We start from the raw sequence: 18,270 nt of genomic DNA on the forward strand, positions 1-18,270 counted from the left end.
GGGCCATTCCCTGCTCTTCACTGGTACACGCCAGCCCAAAGAGCAGAGCATGTCCCAGTGAGGCCACAGCCAAAGGGACCGGGTGTCCCACACCTTGGCCGTAAGTCCAGCGGAGTCCAACCACACCGTACGGGCAGAGGTGACGGCGGGTTCTGCAGCCACCGTGGGTCCTCTCATGGGGGTTTGTGTGGGTTGAATTCGACCCCTCCTCTGAGCACGCGGCCCCTGCTCCCCATCACCGGGGAGGACGTGCACAGAGACCTCGCCTTCCCCTTCCCTGCGCCAAACCCAATGCCACGCTGCCCAGAACGACGCCTGGGAGGAGATGGGAGCAGAGAAGCGAGGAGAGGGGAACCGTCTACTTACTTCTCGGTTAATCCGAATCTTAATGTTCCCATTGGGACAGAGTTTTAAGAGAAAAAGATCAGAGACAGCGACATTAGTGAGGTAGAGACCAAGAGACAGGGTAGAGCACCTGCCCCAGGGCAGGTCATGGAGAGCCACAGGGGAGAAAGGACACACGGGGACAGACACGGGGACATGTCCGGGAGATGCTCCAGCCCTGTGCCCAACGGAGCCATCCTGCACCTTCCTGGTCTCAGCACCACTGGAGGTGACCAGGGACATCCCTGTGGCCTCCCCAGCCTTTGCATCCTCCCCCAGGGAGCAGGGAGATCTCCCAGAGCCGGCAGGGACAGAGGATGGAAACGGGTAGGAGCGGGGGAATGAGAATGGAGCAGCAGAGCAGAGGGAGAGACACAGCTGCAGGGACAGTGACAACACAGCACGGAGGTGTTGCTGATACACATCAACAAACCAGGAGGGCTCTCCATGGCATGTCTCAGGGACACGTGGTTCAGCCCATCCTGGGCTGTCGCAGCCCCTCCAAATGCTGTTTTTTCAGGGACAGAGCCTGACATGCCACAGGGTCCCCAGGAACCTCACGTGTCCCCCGCACCCCCCAGCAAAGAGGCTCCGTCCCCACTCACGTCGATGTAGTTGGCGTTGATGTAGTCCGAGTTGGGGTCGCCCAGCAGCGGGTGCAGCTTCACGCGGTGACGGTCGTCTGGAGAGAAGGGGAGAGGTCGGGTTGGACACGGGAACGGGCCCTTCCCCAGAGGTGCTGGACGCTGAACAGGCTCCGCGGGAGGGGTCACGGCCCCCGCCTGACAGCGTTCAGAGACCGGACAGCGCCCCAGGCACACGGGGTGAGCTGAGGGGTGTCCTCTGCCAAACGCACTCACACGTGGACACGTGGTCCTGTCTCCCCTTGGTCTTGTCTTTCTTCTTGGAAGCGTCCCAGCCTTCGAAGAAGCTCTGGAAGGAAGGGGTGGCTGTCAGGACCCGCGGGCAGGACGGGGGGTCCCCCTGAGCCCCAAAACCTGCAGACAGGGTGGTTTTCCTGCCCCAGCTCCATCCCCACAGCATCTACCAGCTACATGCTGCTGTGGCATCCACAAAATGCCCCATTTTCCAGCGAATTATATACTGCCTGCTTTGTTTGTTTTTTTCCTAGGGTTGGTTGTGTTTTTTCCTCAGCCTCCCCAGCCTCTTTCTCTCCCCAGCACAGAACAGGTTTGTGTGTAATAACAGTAACATTCACAGATTGGCGTAAGAGGAGGAAAGTGGAAGGAAATTACATGTTTTCTCCCCTCCCATAATATCTGAGTGCTTTCAAATGACTAGTTCCAGGAATGTACAGCAGCTTTTCAAGGAGCACTAATGATTATAGCAAGCCCTGGTTTGTCCAATACATGAAAGGGGAAGGAAAAAAAAGAAGACTCCTGCACTTGAAACAACTGAGCATTAAACAGTAATTTCCCTGGGAAATTTCAATTGTCAGACCTGTGGGGCACCGAGGATTCGGGAGGTCAGCCCCGCCGGGCTCGCTGTGCCCGAGGCACGAGGAGCAGTGCGCTCCGGCACCAGTGGCCCAGCCCAAGGGGTGGGATGGCACGACATGGTCAACAAGCCTCGGGGGACTCCTGGCCCTGGGACCACCCTCTCCCGTGTCCTCTCCCGGGGTCTTCACGTCCACCGGGTTGTTGGGGACTTGCTTGTCCCCAGGCTACAGCCACGCGCGTCACAGGACAAGTGCGCTGGAGAGCAGAACGTGGCATCCCCTCTTCTCTCTGGGGACCAGCAACAGAACCCGAGGGAATGGCAGAAGCTGCGCTGGAGGGTCAGGTTGGACATGAGGAAAAGGTTCTTCATCCAGAGGTCCCCTCAGACACCTCTTCAAGCTTGGCAATTAAATCCTGAGCTGCCAGAACCAGAGATTCGATCCAGAGCCAGGGACGGCCCACGTGCCTACGATCCCCGTCCAGAGAGCTGTGAGCTCCTGCTCTCCCATCGCTGCAGCTCCAGGTCTGGAGCATCTTCTCCTTGCACACGGGTCCTGCCCAGGCCGCCCTGTCCACCCCACCTCCCCAGGACACCAGAGGCGCTCACCTCGTACTCCTGCTTGAAGCCGTAGCCTTCTGCCGTCTTCATCTGGTTGATGTGCTGCAGGAGATCCGCCACGCGCACGGCGGGGTGGAGCTGCCCGGTGTGGTACGGGGACCCTTTGCGGCCGCACTGGCGGCGGGGGGAGCCCCCCAGCAGGCTGCTGGACTCGTTGACCACGCTGCTGCGCTGGTCACCTGCAGAAGGGGCGGGAGAAGCCAGGGCCATCAGGGGAGCAAACCTTGGACTGTGTCCCCATCGTGTCCTGGCACTCATGGGGGATGAGAGGGCACCTGGAAACATCCCCAGGAGATGCTAAAAAAACAAGGAGCAGCAGCCCCAGCTCAGCCCAGGGACCCACCAGCCTGTGAGCCACTCCAGGACAGTAACCCAAAAATCATACACCTAGCTAGCTGCACTAAGAGGAGGAAAAGTTTGCCCTCTGGGCTTCTGTTATCCACAAGACAATGCCAGCAAGCGTATTAATCCCGCAGCCAGCGGAGAAGAGCCGTGTGTAAGCAGCATCTTGAAGTTACTGTAACAGATGTTATTAGCATATGGTTGAAACTGGGGCATCTGACGAGTTATTTTACAACTAAATCAGCACGGAGGTGCACACTCCAGTGCGTGTTAAATTATCAGTTTCCCTCTGATGTGAACACGGTGGCTCTTTAACCGCCGAAGCCCAGGGCTGTGCAGGACACCGAGGAGCAAAGCTGCACCGGCTGCGCTGGGCCAGGCTGCTGCAAAGCTTTCAAGCTCAGCCTAAGCTGAGGAGTTGGGGTTCACCGAGCTTGGGGGCTGCAGCCCATGTTTGAGCCCACAAACGGCCTCAACCCTCCCAGAAACAAGCTCAGATCTTTGCTCTGAGAGGTCAAGATGCCCATGAGTGTTCTCCCTCCAGCAACACCTGGATGATGATACTAAAAGCTACTACAGACGCTGGTAAGATCGATGCCCTTGGAGGTTTCCTTGCAGGGCACAGAAAAGCCTGTGGCGTGTACACACATCAGGCTCAAACAGCCGCAACGCCTGCTACTGAGCCTCGGGTACACAGTCCTGCAATTTCTGAGCTATTTCGGGACGCTGGATGGGAGCCGGGGCTGCCGCGGCGCCGGCCCTACCTCGGTTGCCGTAGTTGTGGGTGTCCATGAAGGAGAGCCCCAGGCGCTCGTCCTCCTGCAGCGTGCTCTGGTCGGTGAAGCTCCTGTCCACGGCGCTCATCATGTGCGTCTTCTCGTGGCGGTAGTTGATGGTGGCTTTGGTCATGTTGACGGGTTTTCTGCAGGAAAACGCACAGGGGAGGGGAGAGACGCGTGAGAGCGGGGCTGAGCCGACGGTGCTGTAAGATCCCCCAAAGCTACCGGGCTGGGATTATTTTGGGGAGCAGGACTGATTATTCCCAGTGCTCATCATGCTTTGGTTTGTTTTGGGACAGAACCTCATGCCCTAAACTCAGGACATTTAGGGACAAAAAAGCAATTTAGTGTGTTTGAGAGGAGCATCAGGCTCCCATGGGAAGGATGAACAGGAGATCTGAAACCACATCGGTATCTGGTGGGGCTGGGACACGGCAAGATGCTGCCGAAGCCCAGAATTCAACGCGGAGTCACTGACCCTCCCCTTTCGTGCTGCCGTCGGGCTCGGGCGAGCTCCGCACCATTGTTCCCTGAGCTAGAGAGGCCCTCGAACGCGCTGGGCAGAGAAAAGGACGTCATGGAGCAGCAGGACGGGGGTGGCCAGGAGGAACGGCGGCGGAGAAAGAAAGACAATTACTTACGGGTAATAGGAATAAGAATAGTAGTTCCTCCTGGCAAGCGTGCAAACAAAGAGAACAGCAGAAATTGCATAAGCAGCTTTTCTCTGGCACAGGGAAGGGGGTTACAGGGCAACGCGGCTGCCGGAAAATTAAATGCACCGTAAATAAACTTGGTTCCTTTTTTGCATCCGTAGGTTATTTACTGTGTGCTGGAGCTGGTGTCCCCATGGCAGCGCCCAAGCACCAGCGATGGGGTGTCCGTGGCACCCTGGTCCCAGGGGTTACGCAGATGAGGTTTCGGGACATGGGGCAGTGCCAGCGCTGGGTTAACGCTTGGACTCCATGATCCTGAGGGGCTTTTCCAACCAAAATGATTCTATGATCATTTGACAATTTTTAAGACTGAACAGCAAGCATCTCTGCAGTGCAGAGCATCCCCGGGGTGCCGGTTGGGGGCCAGGCAGACCCGTCGAGGAGATGGGGTCAGAACCTCGTGCTTCCAGTGCACCATTTATTAGGAGCGAGCATGTTCTGGGGCTGCAGTTCCATCCCACCACATCAGTGTTCTTCCAGCAGCAAAATGCTCCGGAGGAGATTTATGGGCCTGTCCCAGCTTCCCAACAGCCCTGAATTCGGGGCCCTCGGCACCGGGTCTGATTTGCAGCTCCGGTTTTGTCTCCGACAGGTTCACCCTGGGATGCTGAAGCAAAGCTGCTCCGCCTCCTCCTCCTCCTCCTCCTCCCACCCCGCAGCACGAGCACCGGGGACGCAGCAGCCGCACTCGTGCCCTCCTAATCCACCGCCCGACCGCATCGCTCCCAAAACCACATCGGTATTTGCTCCATCGGGTCAGATCCGGTGTCACATGCACAGGTATCACGCAGAGCGCCGGCGCGCAGGGAGCCAGGAGCCGCTCCTGCACCCTCACAACGCGCAGGGACGCTCCAGCCTTGCTTCTCCACCTGGTGTAAATCAGCAAGAATCCTTTACAGGCGAGCGAGGCCACAAAGAGATGTGCAGATTTGCAGGGGCTGAGGTTGTGCCCTGCTATTTTCTCTCTCCCCGCTGGCTATTAACACACTTTCCTCCCATCATTGGGAAGGTGGGTAATTGCTGCCCTTCCTCGCCCGGCTTTGAGAGCCCCCCCGGCCCAGTGCCGCCTCCAGCCCCATAGCGTAAGGAGCCGCTTTCAGGGGCACTGGGCTTGAGCAAAAAGCAGCGGCCCCATCCCGGGCGCTCCTGGGGACTGATGTCCTGAAAAGCCCTTGTCCTCCTGCCCCCACCCCCAGCCTCCCCAGGGAAAGCCCACTGCCACGGCCACGGCTGCACCTGCTGGGAGCGTGGGGGTGGGACAGCAGTTTGGGGGTCCCCAGGGACCACCAACCCCGGGAAACCCCCCACTCTGGTGTGCACCCCCACTTGAGTGACCCGTCTGGAGCCAGCGGAGGCTCCCGGACAGGGACTGCTCCCGTTTGCTGGTTCCCCGGCAGAACAAGCCCAGGAGGATGCAGGACGGTCCCCGGACAAGGCAGGATGGGCAGCCACGCTCAGCACCTGCCCAGCGCCCCTCCAAGCCTGATCCTGGCCAGAAGCATCATCGATGCAGTATCGACAGAGGAGCACAAAGCAAAAAAACAAAGCAAAAGAGAGGCAAATGACTGAAAAATACAGGAGAGAGGGAGAGTGGAACAAAGCTGCAGAGCCCGAGGGAGAGGGGACACCCCCAGTGCCTCCCGATGCAGCCGCTGTCACAGAGCGAGGACAGCACCGTGCCCAGTGGGTTGCACAAGCACACGGAGACACAGTTCGAGAGAGGGTTTGGAGTCTGCCCTCCATGCCAGTATCACCACCAGTAACTCCCAGTTAGTGCTGGGGCGGTGGAGAAGGGCTGAGCTGGGCAAAGGGGACAGATGGAGGCAGCAGCCGCGATGCTCGGTCTCCTTACCCTTTCCGAATGACGACAATGATGGCTCCCAGGAGGATAATCAGGACGATGAGCCCCCCCGCACAGATCCCCAGGATCAGGCCCATCTCCTCCGAGTGCTGTGACACCTCCAGGGGACGCTTCGTCTCTTTGCAGGCAGCTGCCAGGGGACAAGGACAGGCAGGAGGGGTCAAGGCTCAGCCCCGGGGGGGTGGCATCACCAGACAGGAAAACACTGGGGTTTGCCCCATGGGATACACGTTGGTCCTTGAGCACATTTCATTTCACTGGGTCATCACGGGGCTCAGCACTGTCACACCGTGACGGTGGGCGAGTCCTTCTCTCAGTCCCCATGGGGTAAGACAGTCCCTTCGTGCCACCCTTCATCACACCCAACGCAAGCTGGTCTGTGCCTGGATTCAGCATCCAGCACCGACTCCTGCTTCCCACCATGGTAACGGCACCAAGAGGAAAACCCAGCCAGCAAAGACAGTGGGAAACGAGCACAGGATGGGGCTGTAACAAAGCTCCACGCACACCCCAGCACCACAGCACCTGTATCAACACCCATGGACGCGGGCGCGCCCGCCGGAGCAGCCGCGGGTTTGTGTCTGCAGCCCGGGCAGCGCCGTGGCAGCCGGGAGCGGGGGACTCACCTTTGCGGGCGATCCGGACGCAGTTCAGCCGGGTTTCCTACGGAGGAAGAAAAGGGGGTCAGACTGGATGGGCACCCCGCAGTTCTGCTTCCCGCGGAGCTGGGTGGGCGTGCGGCTGCTCTGTCGGTGCTTCGACCTCCAAATCAGCAGAGTTTGCAGGTGGTTTGTGCTGCAGCACCCGCTGCTGAGGCAAAGGAGCTCCTGGGGACACGCACTCCATGACCTGTCCCCGGCGTCCCCTAAAACGGTGTCCCCCTGTTTAGCCAAGGCCACCGCTCCCGGCACAGAGGGGATGGCGAAGCTCGGAAGCAAAGGGGAGACCCAGCAGACCCCGTCGAGCCGCAGGTCAGCAGCGCATCACTGACCGTGGTTAAAGCACTCCCAGCTCCTCATTCAGGGCTTTGTAGGGGTGGTTTTTCCATCCGTTTTCAAGCCCCATCCCCTGGCAGTGCTGCTGCCAAGGCTGCCACAAGGGCTTCCAGCTCAGGTCGCCAACAGACTTTGGTATCTGCATTTTTTAGGGATGGGTTCAGCTAACAATATTCCATCTTTCTGTACATCCAACTTCTGTTGCAAAATTGAAAAAAGCACCATTTTGGCAGGACCGCGTTCTTGCCGAGCACCCTCCAGCCCTTCGGGACGCGGGTTCTGGCAACACCGCTCCATCCTCCCGCGGACCGAGACGCGGAGCCCCGTCGGGGACCTGCCCGGGGCAGGGCGGCTCCGGCGCTGCTCTCCCGGCGCCTCCCGCTCCTTCCTCCTGCTTCGTGCTCCATCTGGCACAAACCCCACGAAGAACGCAAGCTGGGCGGCTGCTTTCTCACGACGTCTGATGGCAGCCTGGACAAATCCATTGCCTCCAGCAGGAAGGCTACAAGCCAGCGTCAGCCAGCAGCCATTATCCAGCAGTGCCCGACCGAGCCAGAGCAGAGATCCTCCCTGCCCCTCCTGCCTCTAATTACAGCCCAGCGAGGTGCGAACGATCCCAGGGAGGAAAGAATTCAAAAACCCCAAAACTGGCGTCTTTTCTGCAAGACGGAGCCGTGCAGGTTGAGGACGAGGATGCTGTCAGGTCCTGCTGCTTCGCATTCACAGCTCATCCTCCCGGGGGGGACGGGAGCTGCTGGAGCGGGTGAAGCCGAGAGGGTCCCCAGGGGGTCCCGACGGTGGGAATTCACCCCAGGGGGACGCGGGGGCTGCCCGAGTGGGGCTGTTGTGGCGGCGCAGGCAGCAGCAGGCAGGGAGACAGCAGCTGGGAGCTCAGCAGCTGCCCTGGAGCTCTCAGCAGCAGCCACGGCGTCGGCAACAGGTCCCAGTGACGCACAAACAGCTCTTGCTGCCCAAAAGGTCCTTTTCCACCCCAGGATGAGCCCTGGGAACGTGGTTTTCCCCACCTGGTTGGGGTCCTGGCTGGTAGCGCAGAGGGTGGCGGAGATTGGGCTCCATCAGCACCAGGAGGAGGATGGGGACAGCTCGGGGGTGCCAGGATGGGGACACCCGGCCACAACCCAAGGGTGTCCCCAAGCGCTAGTTCCCCGTGGGCAGGGGCTGGGGTTGAGCCCAGAGAGAGGAGCCAAGGGAGAGGGATCTAAAACAATTCCCGGTTCTTCTGACTCCCCCAGGTGTGCTCCTGCCTGGTCCAACCAGGACCCCAAAAACCTACCAGACAAAGCGGGGTCGCACAGTTACTCACCCCTTTGAGGTTGCTCATGGCTTGGAAGTAGATGAGATACGCCTTCTTGGGCTCCAGCGGCGGGTTCCAGTAGCCGCTGTAGGTCAGGTTGTCCCCCACAGTGAAGGGTTTGGCTTCGGTGAGGCTGCTGGCCGGCAGCTCAGCCCCGAAATAATGCACGGAGCCACGGGACACGGCGTCGTCGAAGGTCAGCGGCACCGGGAAACACTCCTGTGCCCCCAGCTCCCGCTTCAGCTTCTTGGGCCGGTCTTCTTCTACAATGACCTGGTAGGTGCTGGCAAGGACCAGGGGCGGGTTTAGCTTGTTAAAAGGATGCTCCTGCCCTTCCCCTGGTGCTCGATCCCACCATCCATGCTGTGACACCCTGTTTTGGGGTCTCTCCCGCGGGCAGCCCCAACCTACCTGATGGGAGCCCCTCGGCCCTGCGCCGGGCGCAGCAGCACCGTGATGGTGCTCTCCGACTCGCTGAGCGGCGACGGCATGTCCCCGTAGTCGAAGGTGGGAGCTGCAAGGGGAGCAGGAGAGAGCGGGCAGGGGTGAGCACCGGTCCCCGGGATGTGCCTGGGGCTGCCCCTGCTCGGGGGAAACCGAGGCACAAGCATTCAGCACTGAATGGCGAAACGTGAATTATTCCAAATGAAGAATCTGCCATGGTCCCGTGGTCCCCAAGCCACCACCAGCAGCCGCAGGGTCCAGCTCATGCTGCTTTGCACCTTCGGTGCCCCCATCAGGGCTCGTCTCAGCCCATTTGCTGCAGTTAATAGAGACACCGCAGACACGAGCAAACAGCCCCAAGTACTGCAAGGCTTATTAATGAAGCCAAATTAACCCCTTGCTTGTACGGTGATAACTCAGCACCGGTGCACCGGGCTGTCCAGAATCCCTGACCAGCGACCGCAGGCAGCCCAGCTGATGGTTTGGGGTCTGCCCGGGGTCACGGCACAGCTGCCCCCACCAAGAGCCTCCTGCCATAGCAGCACCCCGCCACCAAATCCAGCGGAGCGCGCGGGAGACGCCAGCGCTGCCGCACCAGGGTGGAGCCCCGGGAACCCACCCGAGATGTTGGTGGTGATCTCGGTGAGCGCCGTCTGGCCAAAGCCCTTGCCCGTGCGGGCCCGGACCGAGAAGAGGTAGGTGGTGCCGGGGTGGAGGTTGGAGAAGACGTGGTAGGTCTCGTTGCGCAGTTTGGAGACGGTGCGCCGCGGGCCGGGGACGTTGACGGCCGGGTCGGAGGACTCGATGCTCTGGTAGCTGATCTGCAGGGACAGGGCAGACATCATGGCTTTAACATGTATCGAAGGGGAGATTCGGGCAGACCGGGCTGGACGGGGCTCTGAGCACCCTGAGCTGCTGAAGGTGTCCCTGTCATGGCAGGGGGGCACTGGGGGGCTGGGCAGGTCCTTCAACACAAACTGTTCTGTGATTCTATGATCACCAGCAGAGAGACCCCAGATCCAGGAGGAAACGGGGCTAAAGGGATGAATTCAGGGATGGCCACAGGGACTCCCTGCAAAGCAGCTACTTCTTAGGGGAAATCAAAAGCAGAGGTTCATCAGAAAAGCCCTTGCTGGGTAACACCGGTGACCCCGCCCGCAGGACTCCCAGCCGGGACGGACGCCCTGGCGGGGGGTTGAGCACAGGCTGGGTCCCGGCCCCACGCCAGGGCTCAGGGGCAGCTGCAGCGCTGCAGCCGCCCTTAACCCCAGGAGCCGAAGCAGCAGTCCCAGCTCACCCTGCTGAACCCTCTCATGTCCCCACGGGTCCCCGCGGGTCCCCCAGCTGTCCGGATCTACCTCGTACTGCGTGATGAGGCCGTTGGGCTCCACCGGCTCCTCCCACTTCAGAAAGATCATGTCCTCCAGAGGGGTGAAGGTGAGGGACTCGGAGGCGATGCCGCCGGGCACTGGGGAGGGAAAGAGCATGAGCTCGGATGCGGCAGGAAACCAGACCGGGAGGAGAAACCCCGCGGGAAACGCCTTCCGATGGCTGCAGCAGCTCTGCCCTGCGACTGAGCCACCGCGCCCCGCTGACACGTCACTCAGCTCTGGCACGGGCCACCAACAGGGCTGGCGGCCCCCAGGGTGACGATGCTCCCTGCTAGTGACACTTTGCCATGGGGGAAGGTCCCCCCACCACAGCGCAGTCCCCACAGGACCCATCCCTGGCATGGCACGCTGTGGCACAGCAGCAGGTCCCCGAGCGCCATCACCAGCTCACCTGAGTCCACCCGTGTGAGGAATTAAAACAATTCCCTTTCCCATAGAACCCAAATCCCCCCAGATGCACCCTCAGCAGATACTGGCGGTGCCCCCCCAGTAACCAATAATGTCATCATCTGCAGATGGGCTCAACGCGTCCCAGCATTCCCCTCTAATTAACACCAACAACAATAACTGCAAACAATAACAGGGATCAACAGCACCAGGATCAATACTCCCGTCTTTACCATGGATTTTTCGACCCGAGGGGTCAGCAAGGAGGACGGGAGCGGCGGGGGCTCCGCAGACCAAGATTCACCCGCAGCATCCTCCGGCACGGGCTCGAACGCCACCGGCGCACCCTCCCGCTGCAGAGGGACGCCCGCTCTTCCCCTCTGTTTCTCTTTTTCACAGCTTTGCATACGCAACCACGGGGCCGAGCGAGAGGGCTCGGCTTCCCTGTGCTTCCCACCGTGCAAATACACCATTTCCACTTGATTTATAAGTTAATTCAATCAGAGGTGCCATGTCCTACACACATACACAAGGCACTTATTAAATTTGTGAGGAATTACGGAAACCTTTAGGGCAGGAACGTGCATACCCATATAGACATTTTGTGCACGCACTGGGATGAGACCGGCAGTGGTGCACAATGGCTCCCCAGGTCTGTGTATACCTCTCTGCCATCCATATATGCATGTACATACTTACTTACGCATTTATATATATTTTTTCTGGCTAGCACTGCGCGTACCCCGCCTGCACCCGGCTCCGGCAGCACCAACACCCGGCAGCACCAACACCCGGCAGCGACACCTCCACCGGCACCCGCGATTCAGCCTCATCGTTTTGTACAGAACAAAATCTCCATCTGCTCATCGCCCAGTTGCAGGAGCTCAGATCCTGATCCCCCGCCCAGGCAGGAAGACGCTGGGCCAAGCTCACGTGCCGTATCTGCCGCGTATCCACAGGCAGACACCCCTCCATCGATCCCGCCCAAGGCTGGACGTGTACACAGCCCCAGGTTCAATCCAAGGGGGAAGCCACAAGCCCCGGACAATCAGCGCAGAGGAGAAAGCAGCTGGAGCGATTACAGTAGAGCAGGAAAACATCTGGAGCTCCTGTATTAATATTCCATAAGCAAACAGCTGGAGCCGTCACAGCACAGCAAGAACAGCTGAAGCAACTGGAGCTGGAAAATAAACCATGAGGAGCGTGAAGCTGGGTGCTGCGGGTCAGGCAGACGCGGAGCTGGAGATACGCAACGTGCTGATGGGATGCACGGAGAAATGCGCCAAATTTAGGCTTTTGAGATGAAAATGGGACCTGGAGACCCGATCGGGTTCACGGCGCTGCTGCAGCCTCCCAACTCCGCTCCAGCTCCATGGGCTTCGCTTTCCAGCTGGGAATGGGAACGATCAGCAACGCACACAGAAAAACTGGATGTTTCGGTGGGTCCCGAACCAAGGCGAGCCCCACGTGGGGGATTTCGTGGGAGGTTTCTTCTCGGGGTTCGTCCGGGGAGTCTGGAGCCGGCCAGTTCCTTTGCAATTACCAGTTTTTCCACCTTAATTGCTGATTCTTGATGCTAAAAAGTGCTTTTGAGATTCATTACATTCTTGCTTGACAGTGTCAGTGGCTGTGAGAGCCAGGGCCAGACACCCCTTGATCAACACCCGCTCACCCACAGCGCTCGTTCGCACATCCCAAACCCACACGAGAGCACAATAACGGGGGAAGAGCATCGGGGAAGCCAAAAATAACGGTGCTGGGCTCTGGCTAACGGCACCGTCCCAGAAATGCAGCAATGCCAAATCAACCAGCGATCGAGTGGATGAAAGATGTTACCTAAGTGCAAAGCATTGATTGTTTTAATTGTTATCATCATTGCTGCTAGGCTTCAGTTCCACACAAAGGATGAACGAGGATGACCCGTGCTGGCAGAAACTGGGCAGCAGCCAGGGCTGTGCCCTTCGCTGGACTGGGCACGGCTCAAACGCTGCGCTCAAGGGAACAAGTGACATCCCCACCCAGTCCCCTTGTCCCCCAGGCGACACTGTTTTCTCATCTCCCCTTGCACAGCCCTGGGGCTGCAACAGCCTTTTCACCTCCCCATTGCAATGGCCACAGGAGATATTCCCATCATGCCCCTGGCCACCGATGTACACCGTGCCATGGGAAACACCCCAGCAGCTGCCCATTGTATTTTTGGGAACAATGCACCTCGCCGAGCAGACTCACCATCCTCATCCGTCTGGAATATCACCTCCTTGCCCTCCTTGCGACCCTCGGGGTTGGAGAGGATGAGCTTGACGTGGATGTTCTTGTAGGGCAGGAGGTTTTTGATGGTGTAGCGGTTGGCGTTCCGCTCCATCTTCACGCACTCCCGGAAGGTTTGGTTGTGGCCGGTGCCCACGAAGTAGCGGTAGCAGAGCGAGACGGTGTAGGTGTGACAGCGGGTCAGGTTGTAGCCCAGTGGCTCCCACTGCAGCGTCAGTTGTCTGGACTGGATTTCGGAGAACGCCAGGCCTTTGGGGGCCCGCATGGGCTCTGGGGGGGAGTAGAGATGGGGAGAGATGAGCCATGAAGCAAAACACCTCACGAGTTTATATGTTTTACCAGGGAAAGCCCTTTTACAGCATCGGAACGTGACGGGTGGGTGCAGACAGCAACCCCGACCCCAAACCAGGACCAGCCCTGGCACAGGACTCTGCCGCCCCGCAGGCAGGCTGGGGACATCACCAGGTCCAAAACCACCCACAGCACAGGGACAGCAGCCCCCGCTGGCTCACGTCTCCTGTGGAGGTGACGCCGGGTACCAGCCCTGGCTGGAGCAGTGACACAGCGGCACTGGAGCATCCACGCCGTGAGCGGCCCCAGATAACCAGACAAACGTGCCTGTGCAATGGGAGCTCTCGAATTTACATCCAACCCGCGTCAGGCTCTCGAAGGGACAGAGACGGAGCACTGTCGCTGGGAAGGAGTTTAACTGGCTCTAATTGGCGTGAACAGGAGAAATCAGGTTTAATGAGGAGCCGAGCTCCTTTGCCAACAGCACCCAAGGGTGGTGAGAAGTTCCCCATGAGGAAGGAAGGTCTCTGCCCACCCGCGGGCAATTCCCCTGGGATTTGCATCGCAGAGGAACATGGGCAGCTCAGGTTTGCAAGAGGCTTTTGCAACCTCAGTGGATGCTCCTGCGGGTCCCAATGTCCTCATGGGACTGTGCAAAACCTCAGCTGGTTTTGGGGGGTGAGCCCAGCAATGGGCACACAGCCCCACGCTGCTGGGACCCTGGCATTAAACCCATTGCCACGACGGGTTCTACCAAAACCCACCAAACCTCAGCCCCAACACCCACCAGCATCCTTCCCATTGGGTGGCCACGGGGACGCTGCGTGGGACCCACCTGCACACTTGGTGCGGCTGATGAGGGGTGGGCCGGGTTTGCCAGTGCCCCCCTCGCCGGGCCGGGTGAGCAGGACGCTGATCTCGTACTCCGTGTCGGGGTCCAGGTGCCACAGCTTGTAGGTCTGCATGTTGACGGCGTGGACCTCCGACCAGGGCCCCGAGGTCATGCGGTACTCGATCTCCTTGCGCACGATGGGGCCGTCGCCGATGATGGAGTTGGTGTTGAGCTGGATGATGAGGTAGGTGGAACCGGCCCGGAGCAGCTGGGGGGGCGCAATGGGTGTGGGGGGCTCTGGAAAAGAGAAGGGGCCGGTGCAGCATCCCCCTCCAGAAGCAGCTCCACAGTGTCCCCAGCCCTGGCACAGGCCAACAGTGGCACAACCAGGGATACCGCAATTCTTTTTGATTTTCCACCAGCTACAGTCGAGATAATCACAACGTCTCTCCCCAGACGAACCCAGATCTTCTACTGCAGAGCATGCGACAAAGTTGGATCCTCTGCCCAGAGAACATGGGGATGGACACCAGAACATGGGAGGGCATCCTCCACTCTTCAAACTTCAGCCCAGGTACGTGCCCTCCATCACTGTTAGTGGGGCTCTAACAGCTGCAATGGGGTTTCATAGAATCATGGACTTCAAAGCTCATCTAGTCCAACCCCCCTGCATCCTCAGCCTGGTCAGGTTGCTCATGTTTCATCTGATCAAACCTTAATTATCTTTACAAGATACACTGCCCAGCCTGGTGCTGCATAGTTTCACTGCAATGAATTAATTCCCACCCACTGCAATCAAAAATAAATTATCTAAGGCCACTGGGAAAGGCAGAACCATCCATGTATAACAACCCATAGTGAGAAATTGTGATCCCACCACCCCCAGCATCCCACCCTCCTCCTCCTCTGCAAACAGCAGGAACAGCCCATGCATGACCCAGGTCCCCCACCTTTGACAATGAGCTCAGCGAAGTTGGAGACGCCGGAGCCGCGGCTGGACTGGGTGACGCAGCGGTACAGGTCCTGCTCCTCCTTGGACACCTCGTCCAGCTGGAAGGTGGCCAGGAAGCGCCGGTGGCTGATGTGCTTCACGGAGGCGGCGGGGACGACCTCTCCGCTCTGCCTCTGCGCCCGGGAGAAACAGCACGTCATGGAGCGGTTTGGGTTGGAGGGACCTTCAGCGCCCCCCCAGTGCCCCCTCTGCCACCAGCAGGGACATCTTCCCCAGCTCAGGCTGCTCAGAGCCCCGTCCTGGCTGAACCCCCCAGCTCTCTCAGCCTGTCCCAGCAGAGCTGTTCCAGCCTCGGGTCACTCCTGCGGCTCCTCGGGCCCCTCTCCAGCAGGTCCGTGTGTGTCCTGCCTGGGGACCCCGAGCTGGACCAGCATCGAGGGGTCTCACCAGAGCAGCAGGAACATCCCCCTTGACCTGCTGGCCATGCTCCTTTTTGGAACAATGTGACATCCAGAGCCACCAAGCACGTCCCCAGATGATGTCTGCTTAAATGGCTGGGGAGGGATTGCCGTTCCCCAAAGGGACGGCACAGGGACACTGCAGAAGCGATGCACGGGGGTGACAGTGGAGATGCTGGTGTCACCACCGCCGCTCACCTGCATGAGGAACCGCTCGGCCTCGGTGGCCTTGCCGGCGGCCACGCACTGGAAGGTGGCGTTCTGCCCCGCGTTGACCTCCACGTCGCCCAGGCGGGAGAAATGAGGCGCTTTTGCTGCGAGGGACACAAGCCAGAGGTGATGAAGCAGCCAAGCTCCATGGGGACCCACCGCAGCCCAAAACCCGCCCGGGACGCTGGGGCTGGAGCTGAGCTCAGGACGGGCTCAGTCCTCAGCCTGGGCTCAGGAACTTGTTCCCATCCCCACAAAATCAGCCTCCACCCCAGGGAAGGCTCCAGCATCCCGCTGCACTGTCAGCAGATGCAGGCTCTGGGGTTGATAGAGGCGAGTAGGTCTCCTACCCCAGCGTGGAGGAAATAAGGGGTGAACCCCAAGATCCAGGGTGTGGGGACTGCCCAGGATTTCAGGTCCCAGCTGCCCGGGTGGCCGCTCTCAGGCCACGAGTCCAGGATGCACTTCTTGAGGTTTTATAAAAATCCAGCGATGGAGATGGGAAGAGGAACCCCAGAGACACTGAGGAGCTGGAGCTCCGCCCGCCCAGGTGACCACAGGACACACAGGGGGCACCAGGCAGCGCCTCGGCATTACTCCATCAGCTCCCCGGGACCATCCCGACAGGCACCAGCTCCAAATCCTGCTGCCCAGCCCAGCTCAGCAGCACCCACCCCTCATCCCCCTCCCACCCACCCATGGGTCCCCTCCCGTGACACTCACAGCATGGGTAATTCAAGAGCAAAATGTCATCCAAGCCAAAATAACCCCTGCGCTCGCTGGAGACCACCGCCTCGAAGAGGACCTGCGGCACCAAACAGAGGGGTCACGCGTTGCCGGGGAATCCGCACTATGCCAGGCAGGGGGTCCGTGCCATGCAAGGGGGGTCCGTGCCATGCAAGAGGGGTCCGCGCCACGCAAGGGGGATTCTGCTGGGGCTCACCTGGTACTCGCTGGGCCAGAACAAGCTGACCGCCAGCTCCGCCTGGTGCCACTGGCGGCCATGGGAGCCCGAGCAGTTCCAGACGGCGCTGCCCAGCGGCCCCCCCGTCACGCGGACGTAGGCGCTGAGGGTGCCGGGGCTGCGCCCGTCCCGGCTGTACATGAAGTAGCTGAACTGCAGGCAGTGGGTGTCGTTCTCGCTCAGCGCCTGGAAGAGCAGATGAGCCCTCTGGCCCGGGGCGTGCTGCGAGGAGTTCACCATCAGGTAGGAGCCTGCGGCGGGAGGGAGAATCGGGGAGAGCGTGGAGTAACCCCCCTGTTCCACATCTCCTGAGCTTGGCTGGCAGGGATGCAGAGGGCAGAGGACGCGGGACTGCAAAGATGCGCAGGAGCCAGCAAGGATGCTCAGGTCCCTCTGGGTACCAATCCCTGGGGACGTGCGGGACGGGGCAAGGAACACAGGATGGAGTCGGTGTCAGATTCCTTTTTGGGCAGCGATAGGACACCGAAACGGGACCTGGCTGCTGGACCAGCCCCACACCTCCAGGACAGCGGGGTCAGTGCAGCTCCAATGCCGCCGGAGCTGCTCTGCCTGCTTTCCCCGAACGCTCACAGCTTCGGCTGCATCAGCACCACCTCCCCAGCGGGCCCCAGCCGTTTTAATTCCCATTCCCATCGCCTCGTATCATTTACCACGCAGTTGTCACCGAGTTTAAACTGTGCTCAGCAGGTGCTCGCAGAGGGGGAAAAAAAGCGCTCGTCAGCTTAACGAGCAGCGGCACTGCGGCTCTCAGGGCCGCCAGCCCCACCTCCCAGCACCCCACACCACCAGCGCCCAAACCACGAGTCCCAGCGCAAGCCCAAAGCCGCATCTATGGGGCAGGAAGGACAAAAACCCCAAAGGCAGCACCTTCCCAGCCCACACGCTCCATCCCAGGGGGTCGGAGGCAGGAGGGGACGCAGGAGCCCCAGCAGCTCCATGGGGCACAGCCATGGGGCCCCATCCGCCCTCCCAAACCCTCCCCACCACCAGCGGTGAGGGGATTATTAATATCCTTCCATTTTAGTAACGGCAGAAGCTGTAAGTAACAAAGCCAGGCCATTTATTCAAGTCTACCATTGTTTACCTGACAGTAGGAGCTTAATTATTAATAGCTTTCACCGCCGGCTAATTTAAACGAATTCATGCACTTTCCTCCCATCGGCTCCCAAACAAGTAAGAACCGAGGAAAACCTAAGGCAGGCAGCCGGGAAATGCGGGGGCACCCCCCATGTCTCCAGCGTTGGGGAGCTGCCCCGTGCCCCCAACTTCCCAGACAGCGCAGGAGCAGAGCTGCAGCAGGAGCCCACAAACGGCCCAATCCCAGCCTTTAAAGCTCAGCTTAATTCCTGCCAGCAAAGCCAGAGACGGGGATGGAGAGGACGGGGTGTCCCGGCCCCGCTGTGTCCCCAGGCTGGGGGACAGGTACCAGAGGGCTGATGTGACACCGCAGCTCGGCAGCACAGCCGGGTTATTTTGAGCCCTGTCCGTGTGCAGCATCACCCAGCACAAGAATCTGCTCCCAAAATCATGAGGAAGATAATTTCCAAACCTCCCAGGAAACAGGAGGTGCAGAAACAGCCCCGG

The 18,270-nt window shown here is 59.8% G+C and overlaps 1 protein-coding gene across 1 annotated transcript in view; it reads right to left on the reverse strand.

Moving 5' to 3' along the window:
• PTPRU (protein tyrosine phosphatase receptor type U) overlaps positions 1 to 18,270 on the reverse strand; it is a gene marked incomplete at both ends in the record, with an annotated part of 44,808 nt that overhangs the window by 9,608 nt on the left and 16,930 nt on the right. The window contains 16 exons of the mRNA XM_080357720.1: positions 990 to 1,066; positions 1,245 to 1,317; positions 2,452 to 2,642; positions 3,570 to 3,727; positions 6,150 to 6,288; positions 6,785 to 6,821; positions 8,478 to 8,751; positions 8,880 to 8,982; positions 9,532 to 9,733; positions 10,271 to 10,380; positions 12,920 to 13,228; positions 14,085 to 14,378; positions 15,032 to 15,206; positions 15,690 to 15,805; positions 16,425 to 16,506; positions 16,645 to 16,916. Coding sequence (XP_080213846.1) covers positions 990 to 1,066; positions 1,245 to 1,317; positions 2,452 to 2,642; positions 3,570 to 3,727; positions 6,150 to 6,288; positions 6,785 to 6,821; positions 8,478 to 8,751; positions 8,880 to 8,982; positions 9,532 to 9,733; positions 10,271 to 10,380; positions 12,920 to 13,228; positions 14,085 to 14,378; positions 15,032 to 15,206; positions 15,690 to 15,805; positions 16,425 to 16,506; positions 16,645 to 16,916 — 2,612 coding nt within the window. The remainder of the gene's footprint in view (positions 1 to 989; positions 1,067 to 1,244; positions 1,318 to 2,451; positions 2,643 to 3,569; positions 3,728 to 6,149; positions 6,289 to 6,784; positions 6,822 to 8,477; positions 8,752 to 8,879; positions 8,983 to 9,531; positions 9,734 to 10,270; positions 10,381 to 12,919; positions 13,229 to 14,084; positions 14,379 to 15,031; positions 15,207 to 15,689; positions 15,806 to 16,424; positions 16,507 to 16,644; positions 16,917 to 18,270) is intronic.

The sequence above is a fragment of the Nesoenas mayeri genome (genome assembly GCF_963082525.1).
Source record: "Nesoenas mayeri genome assembly, chromosome: 21".
In the NCBI taxonomy this organism is placed as follows: domain Eukaryota; kingdom Metazoa; phylum Chordata; class Aves; order Columbiformes; family Columbidae; genus Nesoenas; species Nesoenas mayeri.